This window comes from Hyla sarda, chromosome 1 (assembly GCF_029499605.1).
Source record: "Hyla sarda isolate aHylSar1 chromosome 1, aHylSar1.hap1, whole genome shotgun sequence".
NCBI lineage: Eukaryota > Metazoa > Chordata > Amphibia > Anura > Hylidae > Hyla > Hyla sarda.
Genome location: NC_079189.1, coordinates 271,932,561 through 271,955,790, shown reverse-complemented (window position 1 = coordinate 271,955,790; position 23,230 = coordinate 271,932,561). Strand labels below are relative to the sequence as shown.

The window sequence follows — 23,230 nt, the reverse complement described above, 5'->3', positions numbered from 1 at the left end:
GCAGTTAGTAAACAATGTGATCCATGCTGAAGAATCGCAGTGGAACTGATAGCTGCTGTGACAGGGGGAAGGTAGGAGGATGTGCGCAAGCCATGTTACAGAGGAGGTGCATATTACTATGTACCCTCAGTGAGCCTGTAACGAAAATATTAAAGGGTGCAGGAGCTAATGTGTATATGCACAGAAGCCCTCAGATAGGACATGGCAGTAAATGATTCTGTTATCTAGTATGATACAGTAGGTATTCAGGCACTAGTGGGGTTTAATACGGTGTAGGTATATAGGCACAGGGGATGTATAGGGTTGAAGTATCTGTATTAGGTCCTATGTGTGCATAGGTGAACATGTATAAAAGAGAGTCCAGTATGTACATAACTGGATAAGTGTACTCAGTTGATGTACAGTAGATAGGCTATATACCGTACTTCGTCATACCACAGTCATGAACACACAAAGTGGATCATAAAATACTTGGAGCAGTGTATATAAAATTCAAAAATACTCTATATAAGACAATAATACATGTACATGCACCTAAAAAACTCATTCATATAGAGTGATAAGCATATGATATTACAGGTAAAATCCTAAAAAAAATGAAAAAAAAATGTATTAAAAATATATATATTATAATAGTATATTAATATATTAAAAGTGCATTTACATAAAGGATGGTAAAATACTAGTAGTGGAGACGAGTAGATGTGGGGCGTGGTGTGGACATGCTAATAAACACACACACACACATATATATATATATATACACACACACAAATATCTAAATATATAAAAATACATATATAAATAAATAAATGAATGAATAGTACAACATTAAATAGTAATAGTGTGAGTGGATGGGTCATGTAGGACTCACAAAGAGCACTCAATAAGTTCATTAAGACCGGATGGGACCAGGGTCTGTAGTTTATAGATCCAATAATTCTCACATCTGCGTAGAGTATTGAAACGCTGGGGGTTATCCTTAGGTACACTTTTAATGGGGGTTACAGTGATGCATTTACAGTCCTGATGATGGTGTTGGGTCAGGTGCCGGGATACACTATGTAGTGTGAAGCCATTTTCTGTGTGGTTTCTATGCTTCATAATTCTTTCACGTAGGCACCTGACCGTTCTGCCCACGTATTGGGTCCCACAGGCACAATCCAGGAGAAACTACATACTATGTGGAGCAGTTCAGGAGGGAGTTAATTTGGAAGGTCTCACCCATGCTCCTGGAAGTAGAGGATTTTGAACGGTGGTTGAAGCTGGAACAGCACTTACACCGTGCCTGGCCACAACTGGAGACTCCAGTAACTTAAAAAGGTGGTGGTGGATGGAGTTTTAGTTTTAAGTCTGCTTGGTGCTATAATATTGCATAATGTTCTCGCCCTCCTGAATGTGATGCCGGGTCTGGCAGGGAGTGAGTTTCACAAGAAAGGAATCGCTGACAGTGCTTCTGTAGAATCTCCTGGATGCACCTGAGTTCCCGGGTATAAGTGGTGATAAAATTCGAGGCGCATTGTGGAGGCATCTTTCAAGAGGGCCAGCAGTCTGTCCCAAGGTAACTGTCTAAATAAAAAGACCGTCCACAGCCCTGACAACAAGTGGACCACAAATTTTATCACCACCTTCCAAATTAACTCCCTCCTGAACTGCTCCACATAGTATGTAGTTTATCTCCTGGATTGTGCCTGTGGGACCCAATACGTGGGCAGAACGGTCAGGTGCCTACGTGAAAGAATTACGAAGCATAGGAACAACACAGAAAACGGCTTCACACTACATAGTGTATCCTGGCACCCAACACCATCATCAGGACTTTAAATGCATCACTGTAACAATCACTGTAACACCCATTGAAAGTGTACCTAAGGATAACCCCCAGCGTTTTAATACTCTACAAAAGACGTGAGAATTATTGGATCTATAAACTACAGACCCTGGTCCCATCCGGTCTTAATGAACTTAACGGGTGCTCTTTTGAGACCTACATGACCCATCCACTCACCCTATTACTATTTAATTTTGTACTATTCATTCATTTATATGTGTATTTAGATTTCTATATTTAGATATTTATTCATATATATGTTCACACCACGCCCGTCTTCTACTCATCTCCACTACTAGTATTTTACCATCATTTATATGCATGCACTTTTAATATATTAAAATACTATTATAATATAGATTTTACATTTTTTTTTCCATTTTTTAGGATTTTACCTGTAATATCATATGCTTATCACTCTATATGAGTTTTTTAGGTGCCAGTACATGTATTATTGTCTTATATAGAGTATTTTTTTATTTTATATACACTCCTCCAAGTATTTTATGATCCACTTTATGCGTGTTCATGACTGTGGTATGACGAAGTATATAGCCTATCGACTGTACATCAACTGAGTACACCTATCCAGTTACGTACATACTGGACTCTCTTTTATATATGTCCACCTATGCACACATAGGACCTAATACAGATCTTTCAACCCTATACATCCCCTGTGCCTATATACCTACACCGTATTAAACCTCACGAGTGCTGAATACCTACTGTATCATACTAGATAACAGAATAATTTACTACCATGCCCCATCTGAGGGCTTCTGTGCATATACACATTAGCTCCTGCGCCTTTAATATTTTCGTTACAGGCTCACTGAAGGTACACCGAGGGTACACTGTAATATGCACCTCCTCTAACAGGGCTCGCACACATCCTCCTACCTTCCCCCTGTCAAAGCAGCTGTCATTTTCGCTGCGATTCTCCAGCATGGATCGCATTGTTTACTAACTGCGATCCATGCTGATGCTCATTGGCTATGCGCGGTCACGTGAGGGGCGCGCATAGCAACGCGTCCATAACAACCATCTGCCGGGTCCCAGCCGGAAGCGGCCGCCTGCTCGTATTCACTGACAGGCGAGCACTTCCGGCTCTGCGCCCCACCTGGACATTATAGATCTGATCTGCAAGTACCACTGTATTTATTTGAATTTCTCTGTGGTTCCTGTATTAAAGAGGCAGTTATGGATGAATTACCAGCCCACTGCATTATTGTATTGTTATGATTGATGCTATGTGTGTCTTACCTGTCATGATGTCACTAAGCCATGCCCCTTAATGTGTACTTTGGCGTTTTTTTTCATGTATTTATTTGTCTGTATGATGAACATTAAGCACCCTGATCTGAGGAAGGGAGGGTACCTCCCGAAATGTGTAATCTCTTTTTATCCAATAAATATGGTTCCATTGTGAACCTTTTAAACAATATCCAGCCTATCCTCTTCATTCTGAGGGTACTGCAGTGCCATCTCTAAAGGGTTCTTTTCTCAAGCTTCTCCTCATCTGTATCCAGGACAGCTGTGCAGCTGGTCCTGCAACCCAGAAAGCAAGCAGCAACCATCCCTCAACTCAGTACCCCATTATCACTGGGGTGAAAGGCTTTTATTGATCTTCTCTAAGGTGAGTGGCCATCTATATGGTTTTTGGGCCAAACCCTGAACCCCACTGCTCCTGTTGCCAAGGGTAATGCGCTAGGCGCCGTATCAGTCTCTCCTTTTTTTCCTATACAGATTCTCATTGACCTCATGGATGGGTGAATAAACCCACCTAAACCTTTGGAGTGCCATTTTCCACTTTTTGGATCACTTCAGACCTTGGTCAGGTCTTATGAAAACTGATAACCCATGGAAAACTAAAAGTCCCAGCACTGTGCCTTTTCTATATGTTTTTTTTGTAGATATTAGTAAGTTATATATCTTGAAGTGATAACTTTATTAAAATACAATTTACCAATACCAGAATACCTGTTTAATACGTTTCAGTATACCAAGACATTTGTGACAATTCTACGCTTTTAATTTCTTACAGTTTAAGGAAGTGCCTATTCAGTTCCAGGATAAATGTGCCCCAGTGCACAAATTAAGTTCCATAAAGGAATGGTTAGGGGAGTTTGGTGTAAGAAACTTACCTCAACCCCATCAATACCTATTAATGGTCACACTATAATGCATATGGGCAGCAGTTTTACTTGCAAAAACCTGTTATGTTTTCATGACAAATCCCAGGTGCATGGTTTCTTTTATGTGAGACCATACCCTAAATCACTTACCATTTCACAATCTAAAGCAAATATTCCAGGATTTCCTTCAAGTGTATTTGACTTCTCAAAAGTCTTCACAAAGCCATCTAGGTTATCCTTACGACCATCTTGCACGTGTTGCTGAAGAAATAAAACATGAAAAGACCAAATAAGCAAAAATATTTACTAAGCCATGATCACTACATAAAATGCTTCCCAGTACATGTCAATCATCTATTTACATGAGGGAAAACATTAATTGACATGTACAAAGTATTTAACCTAAATAAATGACTGTATTTTAACTGATTTTGTATTTATTAGCATGCATATTTGAAGCGCAGTATATGAAGCATTTAGTTTACATGTGCAGCTTCAAATCCTGCACATCAAATATATGAGCAGGATACTGTATGTGTGAATAAACCCTTAAAAAGATATCTAAATTGTGTTAATTACCACATAAAGGTAAAGGAGTTTTTACACGGCGATTGTTGGACAAGTGGCCCAATTACCATATTTATCGGCGTATAACACACACTTTTAAAACTTAAGGCAAAATGAGCTGGTCACTGATTTGCCCGCAGCAACGGCTGCTTGTTAAAGATCAGCAACCCAGCCACGGCCACTTTAAATCAGTGACCAGCAGCGGCTGCTGCGGGCCAACACTCCCCTGATTTTTTATTTTCTTTACCTGGCCACACTCCAGCAAGCTCAGGTCAGGCCGGAGCGGGCTGTGACTGTGCGGCCAGTTAGGAATGACGAGTGACGTCTCCTGCTGGCTACTCTGCGCGGCGTCAGGGATGTCACTCGTCATTCCCTGCAGCCAATTCTGGTCACTGTTCTAAATTGTCCGTGTCCGGGCTGCTGAACTTTAACAAGCAGCCGGCACTGTGGCCACTCTGACCAGCGGCAGGGAATGACAAGTCACGTCCCTGCTGCTGTGCGGAGGAGCCAGCAGGAGACATCACTCGTCATTCTTTATTTGCCGCACAGTCACAGCCCGCCAGACCCACCGCCTGACCTGAGCCTGTTGGAGCATGGGAATATAAAATATACAAAAAGCAAGGGTAAGGGGGGGATGATGAGCAGGGGGACAGAGAGCTGGGGGGATGATGAGCGGGGGGGGGGGGGGGGAGATGATGAAGCAGGGGGAATCACAAGGGAAAGGAGGCACAAAAGGAAAATAAGGCACACATCAGAGGGGGGGGGGGAGAATGATGTGGCACTGAGGGAGACAAACTGAGGAGCAGGGGTATTCAAAGTTGGGGGGGGGGGGGGGAGGGATGATTAGGCATTTAGTTCAGAGCTTCCAAGTCATTAATTTTATTTTATTTTTTTGACTCAGATCTCCCTTTTAAAATGAGGGTGCCTGTTATATGTCGATAAATACGGTAATTTCCCAGGGTAAAAGACCCAGCAATTGAACTATTAAACACTCTTGTTAGCTAAACACATCTTTTCTGCATTACTAAGAGTCAATTTTCAGCAGCCCATCTTCCTGTGTAAGCAGAGCATGTACTGCTGACAATAACAGAAGTGAACAGTTGTACCAACAGTGGTCATTAGTGTGGCTGTGCACTTCTGGCAAAAGGACCCCCTGAATGGACTTTTCAACAGGCACCAATTGATTTGTACATAGTCGATCAGCATTTATATGAACCACATGCCTAACATAACACTAATTGACTGTATTAAGTGGAGTTGCAAAGATAACATTTGTGATAATATATATCCATAATGGAAATTGTTATATCGATAACAAATAATCGATTTATTGCCCATCGATTAGTTGTTAGGCAATGACCTGTAGACTAACTCAATCCCCTGTAGCAGGCCATAACTCCAGAGCTGGAAGCAGGCCACAATTGCTAGTAGTCTACGACAGGGTTTGCAACCTGTTTCTAGTGCATGCAGGAGACCCTAGGGTCCGTGGCCTGCTTTCCGTGTCAGAGTGGTGACCTGCTATTGCCACTTAAGGCAGAGAGACCAAGGCTCAAGCAGGAGAAGGAGACTGTCCTCACACTGGAGCCAGGCACTAAACGGAGAGCAGCAGCCAGCAGGACACAACCATGAAAATACTGGCCGCTGAGTCAAGTTTTGCTGCGCAACTTTGAGGAGACGTGGTCTGTCTAGTTTTGCAGCCAGTAATCCTCCCTGAGCTGTCTGTATGTGAGGGGGGGGGGGGGGGAAACTAGGTCAGTTATTAGCCCTATCTTCCAACTCTCTCCCCCCCATTGTTTTCTGGCCCTAGAGTGCAAGGTTAACCCTTTAATAGCGGTCCCCTGCTACAGGAATCAGCTGGGGGTCAGGAGGCTCAGGAGCCCGGCTCAGGAGCCCATACCATACACTGGTTGCCGTCTCAGGACAAGCTGGCTTATCCTTAGACGGCAACTGGTTAAAGGGTAGCTCCCACCATCACTTTTTTTTCTGTCCCTGCCTACTACCCATCTATCCCTAACCCCCTCCCTGCCTTTAATTTTTTTTTTTTTTTACATATTAAAAATGCTTTTTTTGTCTGCCTGGCAGTGTGCTCACCACCAGGCAGACTTCCCCAGGGCACCACGTCACTGATGCCTGCTGGGGCCGAAACTTCCGCCCGTAGTTCACCTATACAGGGTGCCTCCAGCTGTTTCCCCACTGCAACTCCCAGCTTGCCCTGATATCTATTGGCTGTCAGGGCATGCTGGGAGTTGTAGTGGGGAAACAACTGGAGGCATACTGTATAGGTGAACACCGGAGCACATAGCGCTCCCTGACGTGCAGCCCGCAACTCTCCCCCCGGCCCCGTCGCGCCGCTCAACTCACTCCCCCTCCCCCTTAGTTCACCCAGAGTACCCCCTCCCCGCCGCGCAGCCCGCAACCCCCCCGACCCCGCCGCTCCGCTCAACCCACTCCCCCTCAGTTCACCTATTCAGTGTCCCTCCAGGCTTCCCCACTACAACTCCCAGGGCATGCTGGGAGTTGTAGAGGGGAAACTGGAGACATACTGTATAGGTGAACAGTATACATAATACTTGAACATATACATAATACAGTGAACATAATACTTTACCTTGTCCCCGAGCCTGCGCGCGTCCTCTTCCTTCAAAGCGCTCGCTCCCGCCTGTGTGATTGACAGGCGGGAGCGAGCACAGCAGTGATTGAATTTCGACTCGTTGCCAGGCTTCAGCGAGTCGGAATTCATTAGTGACGTCACTGCTGAATGCATTCGGCCACTAGGAGGGCGACCCCTAGTGGCCGAATTTAAAAGTGATTTTAAACTGTTTTAAAATCACTTTTTTTTTATTAAACTATATTAGAGATATGTTGTAGTACTTAAGTACTACAACATATCAATTTTTTTGTTTTCATGACAGTGCCCATTTAAAGGTGTACTCAAATATAAAAAGGGGGGCTGAGCTCAACGCAAATATAGTATTAAGAAAGCCTAAACCGAGGATACTGCGTTGCACCTACCCTTGTGCCAAAAGAATATTTAGTAAAACAGAAAAAAATGCAGTACTAGGTATAGGGGAAGCAGGAAAAAAGTGTTATTGAATAATAGTCTCAATGATGTTCTATAGTCTGAGCAGGGCCCTTGCCACAGACTAAACAAAATATATTAAAACAATATTAAGACATGTATTGTACATAAGATACATAAAATTTGCACTGTTGCGGGAAATAGATTGTTAAAAAGTCTTGGATTTAATAGAATGTAATATATTTGGGCTAGTGGATTAACAGGGTCAAATAGCAGTTTTGGGAGTGCTGGAGGCTCCTGAGTAAATGGCCACTATAACAGTTTGTGCACGTATTAGTGCTGATGCAAATAGAACAATAATCCTCTATCTCCGACAGCACGGAGACTGGGTAAATGAGGAACAAAGTTAGAAGATCAGGCACTTAGTGCCTCTTACAGTCTCCTGGCGGAGGACAATTGCCGGAATATGGTAGCGTTTGTAGATGTATTTGTGGTACGTCCCCTTTGACCCGACAGCACGGGGAGATGTAAGAGACGCATGGAGTCCGGAGGTGGTGATGTCCTGGATGCTTCTCAGTCCAGGTAGCACAGGAGCAGGTGAGAGGTGTTGAAGACGAGTTCAAAAGCGTGTGGCAGCACTGTGAAGTGCTTCTTTGCCCAGGCAGCACGGGGGTCAGATGTAGAGGTGAGGATAGCCCGATAGGTGTCCCGATCAAAGTGCAGATTATAGCAGTCCAAACCAGACACGTTTCGGGGAGCTGGGTCCCCCTTTTCAATGGTAACAATGCAAAAGACTGATTCAATCTTTTGCATTGTTACCATTGAAAAAGGGGACCCAGCTCCCCAAAACGCGTCTGGTTTGGACTGCTATAATCTGCACTTTGATCGGGACACCTATCAAAAATTTTCATTTTTGCACTTTCCCTTTTCACTCCTCACCATATCATAATCATAACGCTTTCAATTTTCCCCCTACAGACCCATATGAGGGCTTGTTTTTTGCGCCACCAATTGTATTTTGTCATGACACCAATCATTTCACCACAATATCCACAGCGAAACCCACAAATCATGTGTGGGGCAAAATAAAAAAAATCACACTATTATGAACGTTTTAGGGGCTTCGGTTTCTACGCAGTGCACTTTTGGGTAAAAATGACACTATCAGAGGGGCCATGGTCTGGCTGCCTAACTGCATGCACCCATACATCCTGAGCTTTGACTTCACCAACTAAAGTGACTTTCCACCGCAACCAACTGCTTCATTTGTACACCTATGGGTGTCTGATCCTTCCAACCATGCTTGGGAGACACGAAGCCCACCGGTCAAGCTAAATGTTAAATTTCTCCGAGGCGCGTGAGAACTCCAAGATGGCAAAGACCGGAAAGACAGCCACTCCACAGCGCTGACTACCACCACAGTCTCCTCTCATCAACAACCCTGAGATGCTCTTCCTTAGACCCCACGGTCACTACCTTACCTGACAGGACGGCATCTCCAGCAGGGATGTGGAAATCCTATTGCCCGACGCCCGGGACAAGTAGTTTTGGGCGCCGGGCAGGTGAATTGTTTATAGATTTAGCCCTGTATCGAGCTAGCAGGGACAGACCGACTTCCCCTTATTTTTCTTTACTGCCGGTGTGAGGCGCAGGAGAGGATGCAAGTCTGCACTGCACACCGGCGCTCAGAGTGTATGGAGGGGGCGGCGGCGGCCCCCAGCTGACCGCAGAGCCCGAGGTCGCACGTTCGCATTACATAATTGAGCCACGCCCCCTTATCTAATCCTCCCGGAGGATGGAGGACGCAGCTACACATAACACAAGACGACAGGGGGAGAGAAAGGATGCCCACAGCTCGGCACACAGCTCCTCCCCTCCCCCGCACACAGCTCTATCCCTCCCCCTCCTCTTTCCTCACAGGACCTAATCCACCACGGGGAGGTTGCATGTTTGCACGGGGAAAACACAGAGCAGGGGGGGAGATTTTCAAACCCATGCAACCTCACACTGGCCGGGACTATAGCTCTGATGTTCACTCATGGCCGGCTCAGGTGAGGAGGCAGAGAATGCAGGCGGTGGCGACAGGAAGGGTGGTTGTATATGTAGGGTGTGAATGTATGTGTGATGTGTATGTAATGGATAATGTGTGTATGATGTCTAAGTGTAATGTTTATGTAATGTATGATGTGTGTATGTAGTCTGTCTATGTGTGATGTGTGTATGTATGTGATGTATGATGTGGGGTGGGCAGCGGTGTATGTATGATGTGTGTGTATATGTATAATGTGAGTGTATGTGTGATGTGCGTATGATGTCTGTGTGATGTGTGTACGTAATATATGATGTGGGGGGGCAGTGGCGGGTGTATGTATGATGTGTGCATATGTATGGTGTATATGTATGGTGTGAGTGTATGTGTATGATGTATCTGTGATGCGTGTATGTAATGTATGATAATTTAACCGTACGGTCAACGGTGTATATGTAAAAGAATAGTCCAGAATTGTTCATTTTTGGTCACTTCATATTAGAAATTTTTTATGGTGATCAAAAAGTTACATCTAGACTTTTCTGGGCTTACCTCGGGTGTAAAAGGAGCTAGCTACAGCTTTCCCTCCGCTAATAGCCCAGCATGCTGCGATCGCAGTGGCCGCTATTAAACCATTAGATCACCGCTGTCTAAGTTGACAGCAGTGTCTAAAGGGATCTTATATCCATCCCTGGTGGTCTAGTGGGGGGATAGTACTATTTGGTTGAAATTATTTTATCTACCAGGACAAGTGGATTTTCTTGAGGGACAAGTAGATTGTGTTCCGCTTTAGTCCCTTGGACAAGTATTTTTTTATTTTTTATTTCCACACCCCTGTCCAGACAGACCAGGCCCACAACGACAAGCATGGGATCACAGTGCCAACGGAAGTCAGGTGAGCGGCGACCCATGCTCCTCTCCTTGAGCTATCACCTCCATAGCGGCATCCTTTCCTTCCTGCAGCCCAAAACAGCTTTTAAAATAGCATCCACACCTGGACACTGCGAGACTGGAACCCCGGCCTGCTGGGACAGCTACGGTATGCTGGTTACAGATTGAGAGGAGGCACTTATGGCACTACCGGCCTCTAATGCGGTCTTCACAGAATCAACCATGAATGATATGCCCTTAATACCACACTACGCTCCACGGTAGACAATCTGGGCGGCAGGGTGAACCACATAGAAATGAAATTTGGAAAGTCTGCCAACTTCCAAAATAAGCTTATAGATGCCCGGGATGAGCTTGATTAGGATGTCAGGGTGCTCAAGATGAAACTCACTGACCTCAAGGAGAGAGGTCAGCGCAGTAATATCAAATTGAGGGGCATCCCTGAGACTATGCCACCTAAAGACATTCCTGATTGTGTCCGATCCTTACTTAAAGCAGCGCTCTCTGACTGTCCGGATCAGGATTTGGAAATTGACCATGCACATAGAGTGCCTCGTCCCAAGAACCTGGATAACTTCGTGCCTACAGACATCCTAGCTAGGATACACTTTTTTAGAGTGAAGGAGACTCTGATGTCCATCTTGAGGAATAATGGAGGCCTTCCTGCTCCGTATCATAAAATCCTGCTTTTTACGGACTTATGGTGGTGGTGACTCTGCTACAGAGGAAGGCCCTCTTGCCTATAACATCAGCACTCAGACAAGGGAAATGGCCTACCGCTGTACATCTTCTAGTTCACTAAGAAAACAAGCTTCACATCATTAAGACCCTCACAGAGGGTTGCAGAATCCTTCACAACTGGACCATCTCTGTTGTCATCCCTGAGGATGATCGTTCTCCATCTCCACAAAAGCTACAGGAGGGCTGGTCTGTCGCACCTTGATGGTTTGCATGATCATGCGGGTCCTCCCACTTCATGATGCGAAGTTGTTGTAAGCTACGGCTTTGTGTTTATACGGTCTATTTTAGGCTATGGAACGAACATTTACCCCACCTGCTTTAATAGATGCTTATCTATTTTACAGCATTTTTTGCTTTTCTTGTTTTCTATTTTATATGTTTTTTGGCAAACATGTAATATCTGACCTATGCTGTTCTACCCGTGCTCTATGGACACAGGTGCTCTGTGGGAGGCGCATTGTGTCCCTTTTATGTTAATCTCCATACCTATTTACTATCAACTTCATTGACATTTTACAATGGTATTAAAGTTATCTAGTATGAATGTTAATGGTTTGAACCACCCTATGCGCAGATCGCATAGTTACATAGTTAGTATGGTTGAAAAAAGACATCCGTCCATCAAGTCCAACCAGGGAATTGAAGGGAAGGGTGTAAGGGGATAAGGGAAAGGGATGTAGTTTTATAATTCTGCATAAGCATTAATGTTATTTTGTTCCAGGAATGTATCTAACCCTGTTTTAAAGCTGTTAATTGTTCCTGCTGTGACCAGTTCCTGAGGTAGACTGTTCCATAAATTCACAGTCCTTATGGTAAAGAAGGCGTGTCGCCCCTTTAGACTAAACCTTTTCTTCTCCAGACGGAGGGAGTGCCCCCTCGTCCTTTGGGGGGGGGGGGGTTTAACCTGGAACAGTTTTTCTCCATATTTTTTGTATGGGCCATTAATATACTTATATACGTTTATCATATCCCCCCTTAAACGTCTCTTCTCAAGACTAAACAATTGTAACTCCTTTAATCGCTCCTCATAGCTAAGATGTTCCATGCCCCATATTAGTTTTGTTGCGTGTCTCTGCACCCTTTCCAGCTCCGCAGTGTCCCTTTTATGTACAGGCGACCAAAACTGAACAGCATATTCCAGATGAGGCCGTACCAATGCTTTATAAAGGGGGAGTATTATGTCCCTGTCCCTTGAGTCCATGCCTCTTTTTATACATGACAATATCCTGCTGGCTTTGGAAGCAGCAGCCTGACATTGCATGCTATTCTTAAGTCTGTGATCCACAAGTACATGAAATGGGGAAGAGGGAACTCCAGCTCCACAGTGGATAAAATGTAACCTTTAATGGTACATATTAAAAAGAAATCCAAAATTGAACAAAAAAGACAAACAGTGCTCTGGTGAGTTAAAAACCCACGTCCACCGACGCGTTTCGGACCGTTAACAGTCCTTAGTCATGGTGCTGATGCTATCGGCCTGAAAGGTCACATATTATCGGTATCGGCCCTAAAAAATCGATATCGGTCGATCCCTAGTTCGGACCCCCAGCGATCTAAAAATTTATCGTCTATCCTTCGGACAGGGGATACGTTTTTGTCCATGAGACTTGTCCGTTAAGTTTTTTTTTTTCTTTTAAACAACAGGGAAGGGGGATACAAAAGAAAAAATGGGAAGGGAAAAATAAACACGTCACCGTAATAAGACAGTAAAAATGATACATAGGCATCAACAAGATACAACGTGTATAGACAACACACATGGGTAGAATATGAATTTAAAAAAAAAAATCAGTAATAAATATTTTAACAGCACACTTTGCAATTATGATCAAGAATCCCAAGTCAATTCTATCAAAGGCCTTTTCAGCATCCAGAGATAACAATGAGGAAAGTTGTTTTTGCTTCGCTAAATAAATAGAGGCAAATACACGCATGGTATTATCACTGTCCTCCCTACGAGGTACAAAGCCCACTGGATCTGGGTGAATTAAGAATTCAAGATGAGCAGATAGGCGATAAAAAATAAGTTTGGCATATAATTTGGCATCACATTAATCAGTAAAATAGGCTTTTAACGACAGCATAAAGGTTCTTTGCCATCTTTAGGTGGACAACATTATGGGCTCCTAGGAAAGAAGAAGGAAAGGGATCTGTCAAGGAAATAGCATTAAAAACTGCCAATAATGGAGAGGACAGTTCCAAGTGAAGCACCTTGTATAGCATCGTAAACTCTTCTCAATCACCAACGAAGAAATGGCCAAATCCAATTCCAGGGGATTAAAAGGAGCCTCCATAGAGGCAGAAATTTCTAGTGACTAAATAGGATGGGCAGTATCCTTGATATACTGAAGTAGGAAAGGATTCAGGGGGAGGCAAGGAAACAGAAGGAGATGGGAGTGTATAAAGCCTGAGCTATATCACTCATGTAATGAGAGAGAATACCAGAAGTCATTGATATAAACCCAGCAGCTCTCCTCTCTCAAATACTTGCTTGGTTTGTTACCCCATTCGTAAAAAAAAAAACCTACCACAAATTTAAAGGTCTCCCTTTAATTTAGCATCCAGAATCCCTTTAATTTCCATCCTAACTCTCTGTAGGTCCCTAAATTTGACATCACAAAGAGTGTTTATGAGTAACTACTCATAAACACTCTTTGTGATGTCAAATTTAAAGAGTATGTAGAGAAGACAAGAGAGCCTGAAGTTTAGCCGTGGCTTCTCTTTTTAATTTAGCACCATGTTTGATAAAAACTCCCCTCAATACACATTTCAACTCCTCCCAACGAACCGGAGCAGAAGAGGAGTCAGAGACATGGTTGAGGGAAACCTGATCCCAATCAGCACTATTATTAATAACCAGTAGTAGAAAAACACCACAACCACCCCTCCCCCACTCCACTCATCCAGATCCCCAGAAAATATGATGCCATCAAAGGAGCCCGCGTCTCCAATCCCAGGAGCAGGAAAACTCTCCAGCTGTCCACACGTCTCATGACATCAGAATCACGTACTATATGTACATAGCCTTCAAAAAATAGAAATCTGATGGGTCAGCGATAACATTTAAACAGTACAAAGAGCTTAATAAAATCTGTAAAAATGTAATAAAAACAGCAAAATTTCAAAACGAGAGACAGTTGGCCAAAGAAAGCAAAACTAATCCAAAATATTTTTTTAGATATATAAATGCAAAAAAAACAAGGACAGAGCATGTAGGACCCCTTAATAATGATAATGGGGAGGTTGTCACAGGCGATCAAGAGAAGGCGGAGCTACTGAATGGGTTCTTTAGTTCTGTATACACTATGGAAAAAGGAGCTGAGATTGGCCAGGTCAGTGCTGGTAACACATCATGTAATGTACTGAACTGGCTTAATGTAGAGATGATACAAGGTAAGTTAAGTGATATAAATGTAAGCAAATCTCCAGGGCCAGATGGATTGCACCCAAGAGTTCTTAGAGAGGTAAGTTCAGTAATATCTGTACCCCTGTTCATGATATTTAGAGATTCTCTGGTGTCTGGTATTGTGCCAAGGGACTGGCGCAAGGCGAATGTGGTGCCAATCTTCAAAAAGGGCTCTAGGTCTTCCCCAGGAAACTATAGACCGGTAAGTTTAACGTGCATTGTGGGTAAATTGTTTGAAGGACTTATAAGGGATTACATACAGGAATACATAGGGGATAATTGTATTATAAGTGATAGCCAGCATGGGTTTACTAAGGATAGAAGTTGTTAAACCAATCTAATTTGCTTTTATGAAGAGGTGAGTAGAAGCCTTGACAGAGGAATGGCTGTGGATATAGTGTTTCTGGATTTTGCTAAAGCATTTGATACTGTCCCTCATAGACGTCTGACAGGTAAGTTAAGGTCTTTGGGTTTGGAAATTTTAGTTTGTAACTGGATTGAACACTGGCTCATGGATCGTACCCAGAGAGTGGTGGTCAATGATTCGTACTCTGATTGGTCCCCGGTTATTAGTGGTGTACCCCAAGGTTCAGTACTGGGCCCGCTGTTTAATTTATTTATCAATGATATAGAGGATGGTATTAACAGCTCTGTTTCTATCTTTGCAGATGACACCAAGCTTTGTAGCATGGTACAGTCTATAGAGGATGTGCATAAGTTACAAGATGACTTGGATAGACAGTGTCTGGGCATCCACTTGGCAAATGAGGTTCAATGTGGATAAATGTAAAGTTATGCATCTGGGTACTAATAACCTGCATGCATTGTATGTCTTAGGGGGGATTAAACTGTCAGAGTCACTGGTAGAGAAGGATCTGGGTGTACTTGTAGATCACAGACTACAGAATAGCATGCAATGTCAGGCTGCTGCTTCCAAAGCCGGCAGGATATTGTCATGTATAAAAAGAGGCATGGACTCAAGGGACAGGGACATAATACTCCCCCTTTATAAAGCATTGGTACGGCCTCACCTGGAATATGCTGTTCAGTTTTGGGCACCTGTCCATAAAAGAGACACTGCGGAGTTGGAAAGGGTGCAGAGACGCGCGACTAAACTAATATGGGGCATGGATAATCTTGGCTATGAGGAGCGATTAAAGGAGTTACAATTGTTTAGTCTTGAGAAGAGACGTTTAAGGGGGGATATGATAAACGTATATAAGTATATTAATGGCCCATACAAAAAATATGGAGAAAAACTGTTCCAGGTTAAACCCCCCCAAAGGACGAGGGGGCACTCCCTCCGTCTGGAGAAGAAAAAGTTTAGTCTAAAGGGGCGACACGCCTTCTTTACCGTGAGGACTGTGAATTTATGGAACGGTCTACCTCAGGAACTGGTCACAGCAGGAACAATTAACAGCTTTAAAACAGGATTAGATACATTCCTGGAACAAAATAACACTAATGCTTATGAAGAAATATAAAATCCCATCCCTTCCCCAATATCGCGCACACACCCCTACCCCTTTATTCCCTGGTTGAACTTGATGGACATATGTCTTTTTTCCACCGTACTAACTATGTAACTATATAAGTAAGTAGACTATCTTTGAGGTTCCCGGACCTGCAATCGCCCCAGCAAACCCGCCAAGGCCCCGCTAAGAAACCACGTCATGTCTTTGAATGGTTGCACCACCTGATAAATTTCAGCATCTGTCAGAAAACAACGCTTTCCCCTTCCTAAAAAATGCTTTTGCATATTTTTCCCTAGCAAGACCAAACCATCTGATCCAAAAAAAGGTAGCTATTAATATAAAAGCATGCAACAAAAGCGTCACCTCCAAACAGTCCAGAGCAATAGGTAAACTGATATCCAGTTTCCTATGAAGAAATGCAAAAAGAGCAGACCAAAAATGCTTAGATCTAGGGGGGAGGTATACCAGCCCGTGTAAGAGGTCCATTCCCCGATGACCACAGTTCGGACAATGCTCTATCCAGTTGGGACATTTCGCGGTTTTAGGCAACATAAAGTAGTGCAGGGCAGTATACTGTTTCATACCGAATACCAAAATTTTTTTCCTCCACAATATGAATTTTTCCCATACCTCAATACCCCCCTCGAATGAATTAATTATCAGCCGCAGCGTGCTGTCCCGACATCGGGGAACTAATCATATGTGACCCGTGGTCGCTGCCCTGCTTCTCTAACCCCCCCCCCCCTAATTAATTATCAGACCAGAACTGCGCTGTACCCCACATCGGGGAACTAATCTTGTCACCCGCAAGCGCTGCTCTCCTCGTCCTCCTGTGAGTTGCGGGCCCCGGGTCGCTGGATCTCTGTACTGTACTATATATTCCTGTGCCTGGGCTGCAAAAATAAACACAATAAACTTTAACTCACCTTCCTACGTTCCCCCGTTATTTCAGTATCGGCCTCACGCTGGGGATGGGAACGTCACAGATCAGTCAGCCTATCACCGAGCCGCCAGCCTATCATTGGCCGCAGCAATGTCCCGCCTCAGCCGGTGATAGGCTGAGCGCACTGTCATGTAAGGAGCTGGCCGGCTTCTTACATGACAGTGCACTCAGTCTATCACCGGCCGAGGCGGGACATCGCTGCGGCCGATGATATGCTGACGGCTCTGTGACGTTCCCATCCCCAGCGTGAGGCCATTACCGGAGCAACGGGGGAACGTAGGAAGGTGAGTTAAAGTTTAAGCACAGAGAAACAGTGCTTGGCACAGCTGACAGGTTTAGCCCGTAGACATACAAGGTAATCACCACTCAGAGAGCAGTACGAGGTGCTCTATTCCACAGAAGCAAGTCCATAAATTATCCTTAAATAATCCATAAATGAGAAAGTTTATTTTGTTTATTTTTGCAGCCCGGGCACAGAAATATTTAGTACAGTACAGAGTTCCAGGGCCGGCGGCCAACTACTCATAGGAAGACGAGGAGAGCAGCGCTTGCGGGTGACATATGATTAGTTCCCCGATGTGGGGGACAGCGCAGCGATGGGCTGATAAACCGGAGGGCCTGGGAGAGAAGCAGCGCCCACGGGTCACATGATTGGGGGGGGGGGGGGAAATACCGTTAAATACCGTGGAACCCCCATAACTTACAAAAATACTATAATACACATTTTTGGTCATACCGCCTAGCTCTAATGTAAAGCCATAGAGAGAGTTCATGGTTGAACTGCGTGTCCCTCCAAGTCTCATTTACAATCACCTTCCTCACCTTTGCCCACCCTTCCAGGACAGGTTCCACTAAAGACTCCACTTGCAATTTACACTCCCAGTAACAGAAGAGTGAGGCAGCCAACTCCCCACTACCTTTTCTATGTAAATGCCTGTATAACAAAGAAAGAGAATGATTCGTAACCTCAGAAGAAACCAAGCTATCAAAAGTAGTCAGAAGCCATTCTCTTGTAAGATCCAGTAAGCGGGGTTGAAAAAAAGCCATCACCTGTTGATACAGCAGAAAATGACCCTCTCCCAGACCATAAGTTGCACAAACTTCCGACAGGGTAAGATAGCGTTCTTCCGTAGGGTGCATTAAGTATGTAACCCGTTCTATGCCAACTTCTCTCCAACGCTCATACAACCTATTTTCCCTTCTCTGTGCAAACTCCGGATGAGACCATAGGAGATTATGTTTACTTAAGGAGAAAGGCAGATCCATTACCGCCCGACATGTTTGCCAAGCCGCCGTGTCCGTGAGAAAAACTATTCCTGATATGAGGAGGAATAGCCCCAAATTTCGTATTAAGCAATGCAGGCAGAGACCATGGAGAAACCATGCCAGATTCCAAATGAAAATTAGAGTACTGGCTCGAGCCTTTTATCCAATCAATGCTATGGTGGTAGAGGCATGCCAGATTATAATGTGTAATATCTGGGAAATTTATACCCCCCTTCTCCATAGACAACATCAGCTTGTGCAGAGCAATATGGGGTCTCTTGCGTGTCCACAGAAACTTTGTAAAACCTGAGGTCAGACGATTAACATCTTTATGAGGGATCAGTAGAGGAATGGTTTGCATAGGATACAATAATTTGGCAAAACCCCATCATTTTGAGCAAGTGCGCTCTAGCCAAAAATGGGAGTGGCAAGGAAGACCACCTGTTCAAATCACCAATGATCCATTGGCTCAAAGATGGGTAATTACATGTGTACAAGGAATGGGTTGTTCGCCCTATCCAGATGCCCAAATACTTAATATACACCCTAGAACTTCTTGTGGCACAGGAAGTTTAGAAACAATTAAAGCTCCACCTGCAGCAGATAAGTCTAGCAAAGTCCTCTTAGTGGCATTTACTTTAACCTAACACCCTCCCAAAATCGGACAGAACATCAAATAGCCTACCAAGGTCCCTCGCTGGATTAGACAAAAACAATAGAAGGTTGACAGCAAATAGAGCATGACGTTCTGTAGTACTTCCCATCCCTATATCCTCTACAGAGGGCAAGGAGGCCAACCGCCTAGATAAAGGCTCTATAGCTAAGTTAAAGAGGAGGGGGAATAGGGGACTTCCCTATCCTAGGATAGAAACCCTGGAGTATGTATACGTGCCTTAGTGGGGGTGATATAAGGAAGTCAAATAGGGGTGGAAGGGCCTCCCTAAACCCTATGCAACACCGCCCACATCCAACCTCAACGCACATTGTCGAACGCTTTTTTGGCATCCAACGACAATATGGCGGGGGTTGGATGAGCCCCGGGACAAAGTTGTATTTCGTCCAAAACTGCCATCACCTTCCTAATATTTGCCACAGCAGACCATCCCTGAGTAAAACCAACTTGGGCTAGGGTGATCAATTTAGGTAGCACTTGCACTAACCTATCTGCCATCAATTTGAAAATTATCTTAAGGTCCCCGTTAATGAGGGATATCTGGAAGTAACCATCAAGGTATCTTTCCCCGGCTTGGTAAGGGCTTTGATGTAGGCAATATTCATATCCGTCATGATAGACGACATCCTCCGTGAGTCTTGGAAAATCCGCCATACCCAGACAGTCCCCATAGGGTGCACTGGAGGAGGCATGAAAAGAGTAGAAGGACTGAAAGTAATCACAAAGAATATTGTTAATGATTTTAGGATCACTCCGGCTCACTCCCCCGTTATCTTTAAGAACAGAGATATGGTGTAAGGGTAATTGACCTTTAGCAAAGCGGGACAGTAGTCTGCCCAGCTTCTTACCGAAGCAAAATAGTTGAGCGTCAAAGCTAGACCTGTGTAAATTATCCCTATGTTCAGGCCAAGAGCCAATACCTATTTGGTCACCTCTAAAGGGGTGGACAAAAAAAGGCAGTATAGGCTGACTGTAGAGTAGAGTAAAGTTCAGGGAAGCTATCTGAGAAGCAATGGTCTTTTTCAGAGAGCAGGTATAAAAGATAAAATACGGCCATGAAGTACCGCCTTAGCTGTATCCCAAAACACTTGAGGGTTATTTCCATGACCACTATTATCACTAGCATACCCTAGCCACCACTCCAACAACTGGTGAAATCGTTAATTTCTGGCGAATCCGGCTGGAACCCTCCACAGAATATCAGCCCCTTCTGAATAATATCATGTATTTTCAAAGACACCGGGGTATGGTCAGAGTTGATGAGATCTCAATTGCTATATGATGTGTCCTTGATATTATCATAGCAGTTACTAAACAGTAGTCTATTCTTGACCAAGAGTCATGAAGATGAGAGTAATGTGTATAATCCCTTCCATCAGGATGAAGCACTCTCCAACTATCAAAAAACTATAAACTGGTAGCCAACTGACAAAGCAAAGTAACCCCAGGGTTCTGCTTCCCCACATCCGGCCTACTCCTATCCTTCAAATCCTTCATCTTCAGGTTAAAATCACCTGCCTTGAGAAAAACCCCACTAGCAGTAATCCACTGATACAAAATCCTGCACAAATGCCTGCTGCACTTCTATACACATAAGGGTGTGTGTTTGTGTGTATGTGCAGACTGCAGAGCATTGCACCCTAATGCTTTCTACAGACCCTAGGGTGCAATGTTCGGCAGTCTGCACATGCGCTCCATGTGTATAGCAGTGTGTGTAGTTTACATTCCTATACAGGTGGGGCTATGTGCAGAGCATTGCAACCTAGTCTACTACAGACAAGGGTGCAATGCTCTGCACATACCCCCCATGTGTATAGAAGTGTGTGTACATTGCTATACATGTGTATGTGCACAGACCCTAATTTTTGCCCCGTATGCAGTTTTCCCACAGGACCTAAAAGAGTTGTAGACCACGGTTTTAGGTCCAATGGGAAAACCGCATACGGGGCAAAAATGAGGGTCTGTGCACATACCCCGATCTGTACAGCAGCATTCCACTCCGGTCGGCTTATTGAAATACATTGCATACGAGCCGCATACCCATATCCCATATTGCTAAAAATGTGATGTAAACCAGCCCTAAGGCAATTGAAAAGTATCAATATTTGGTATGGGGAACAAGGCATAAATGTATAAATCCCAATTTGATCAGTTAGTAAGGCAGAAAGCAAAAAATATAAAGTGTAGAAACTTTTTTTTTGGTCCCCCCCCCCCCCCCCCCCTTTACTCTCTCTTCGCTCACCTCCTTCCTATACACCCACACATCAGCCCAACCCCCATAACAGTTTCTTATTCCCATGCTATCTGGGAACATAAATAACTCAGTACACCAACAACTCCTCACCCTTACTGCATGTCAAACATGTCTCACTCCAAGCAATTACAAAGATAAATTAATGACAGGAAGAATAAAAGGCATAATTAAAAATAATGAAAATTGAAATCTTAAAAAAAGCAGTTATTGCAGAAGTACAGTCCAAGAAAATCTGCAAAAAGATGAGTCCTCAGCGGTACACTTTCACTTGAACAGTGTTGCAGTGTCTCCAACGTTGCAAAAGAAGGCCATCAGCGGCAGCTCTAGTATGTTGGGAACTTGACGAAGCATGACCTTCAGTGGCAGGTAAACGTCTCTTGTATAAAGGATCAGAGAGGAAGTTAGTCCATTCCAGAATCTACATAGGAGGAAGCTGCAAGGCCTGAAGAAAACGAGGAAGATCATCCGGTGATCTAAGAGAGAAAGATTAACATCGCCATGTCTAACCAATAGAGCAAAAGGGTATCCCCAGCAATAGGAAATTTTCTTATTCTGAAGAATTGGGAGTAGAGGGTGGAGGATCGCTCTTTGCTTAAGTGTATGTTGTGATAATTGAGGGTTAAGTTGAAGCTTGACATCTAGACAGACTATGTCTGCTATCATTCTCGCTTTTCTCATTTTCTTCTTCTGCGCATAATTGTGTTGGTGGCAAATCACATCCCTAGGGCGCTCTGAGTCTTTGCTTCTAGTCGTTAGAGCTCTGTGAGCATGATCAAAAGGCAATAAAAGTTTTAGGAGGATATCCATAGATTTTATTAAAACTAGCTGTCAGAATCCGTTTTATGCATTTTCTTCTTAGCGGGAGAGCTGACACCCCAATCTCTGCTGTTATCATAATCTGAAGGATCAGAAGTACCACCCTCCGTATCCAAGGAGGCAGACACAACGTGTCTTAAAAGCAGCGGAGTGTGAGGTTAATGCCAAAGTAGTATGTCTCTTGAGTGGTGGAGTTTGAGTAGTTAAAGCAATCAAAAGTGCAGGAGTAGCAGGAAGCAGAGTAGATGTATTAAAAGCAGGAGAGCCGCAGGCTGAAGAAAAGTATGCGGTGATGTCCCGGTGAGCCTGTGCAGGAGGAGGGTGAGGAGAGTGGCCCTTCTTGTGATGCTTGCTCCCCATACCAGTATGTTAGACCTAAATAGTTAGGACCCGGCCGGAGCTTCCTTTAGGAACGTCCACACTCCAGTGCGCCTAGCCACGCCCCCAACCTGTGGAGATTTTAATATTACCTCAGACCCCCCACCACTGACATGACCACCATGCAGACCCGCACTCCAGTTTTCATTTCAAATGCTCTATGGAAGGAGGATTTATATGTGTGGCATATCACACATATAGCATATACATATCACTCTGGTGTCCATAATTTTTATTCCCGTATTGACATGTTCCTCACCGATAGGTGTCTACTGCCCTCGGCCATGAATACGGGCATTAAGACCATTAAATGGTCGGACCATGCTGCTATTAACTTGAAACTATCAGAATCCATTAACTCTACACCTACATACCTCTGTAGAAGCAATCCAATCCTACTCTCAAACTCTTAAGATAGAGAACGCATTGCTGCTGACTTGCCGGAATACTTTTTGCACAACTCCACTCCTGCCATAAATTCAACACCCTTTGAAATGCCCATAATGCATTTATTATGGGTTTGTTTATAAAACAGTGTGCGGTATACAAAAAGCAGCGATAAACAAATCAATAACTTACTTACCCAAACACAGTCTTTTAACAAATCCTCTCTATCTTTCTGGCTGATAAACTTCAGTCGTTTAGACAGGATCTTAGAGGGCTTTGCTCACCTCCTATGAAAAAAGCCTTTCACAAAACAAAAGCATCCTACTATTCCCAAAACAATAAAGCTGGAAAGCTCTTGGCATCCCGCCTATGGGCTAACCATATCAAGAGTAAGATACCAGATCTTTTGCACACGA

At 44.0% G+C, this 23,230-nt stretch overlaps 1 protein-coding gene across 6 annotated transcripts in view; it reads right to left on the bottom strand.

Annotated features, from left to right (window-relative positions):
- REXO1 (RNA exonuclease 1 homolog) overlaps nt 1-23,230 on the bottom strand; it is a 388,039-nt gene that overhangs the window by 143,065 nt on the left and 221,744 nt on the right. For all 6 annotated transcript variants that reach the window (XR_008892505.1, XM_056572376.1, XM_056572388.1 and 3 more), the window contains exon 12: nt 4,120-4,230. Coding sequence is in view for 5 of the 6 variants with exons in the window: in XM_056572376.1 (XP_056428351.1) it covers nt 4,120-4,230 (111 nt within the window). In the remaining variant the exon portion in view is untranslated. The remainder of the gene's footprint in view (nt 1-4,119; nt 4,231-23,230) is intronic.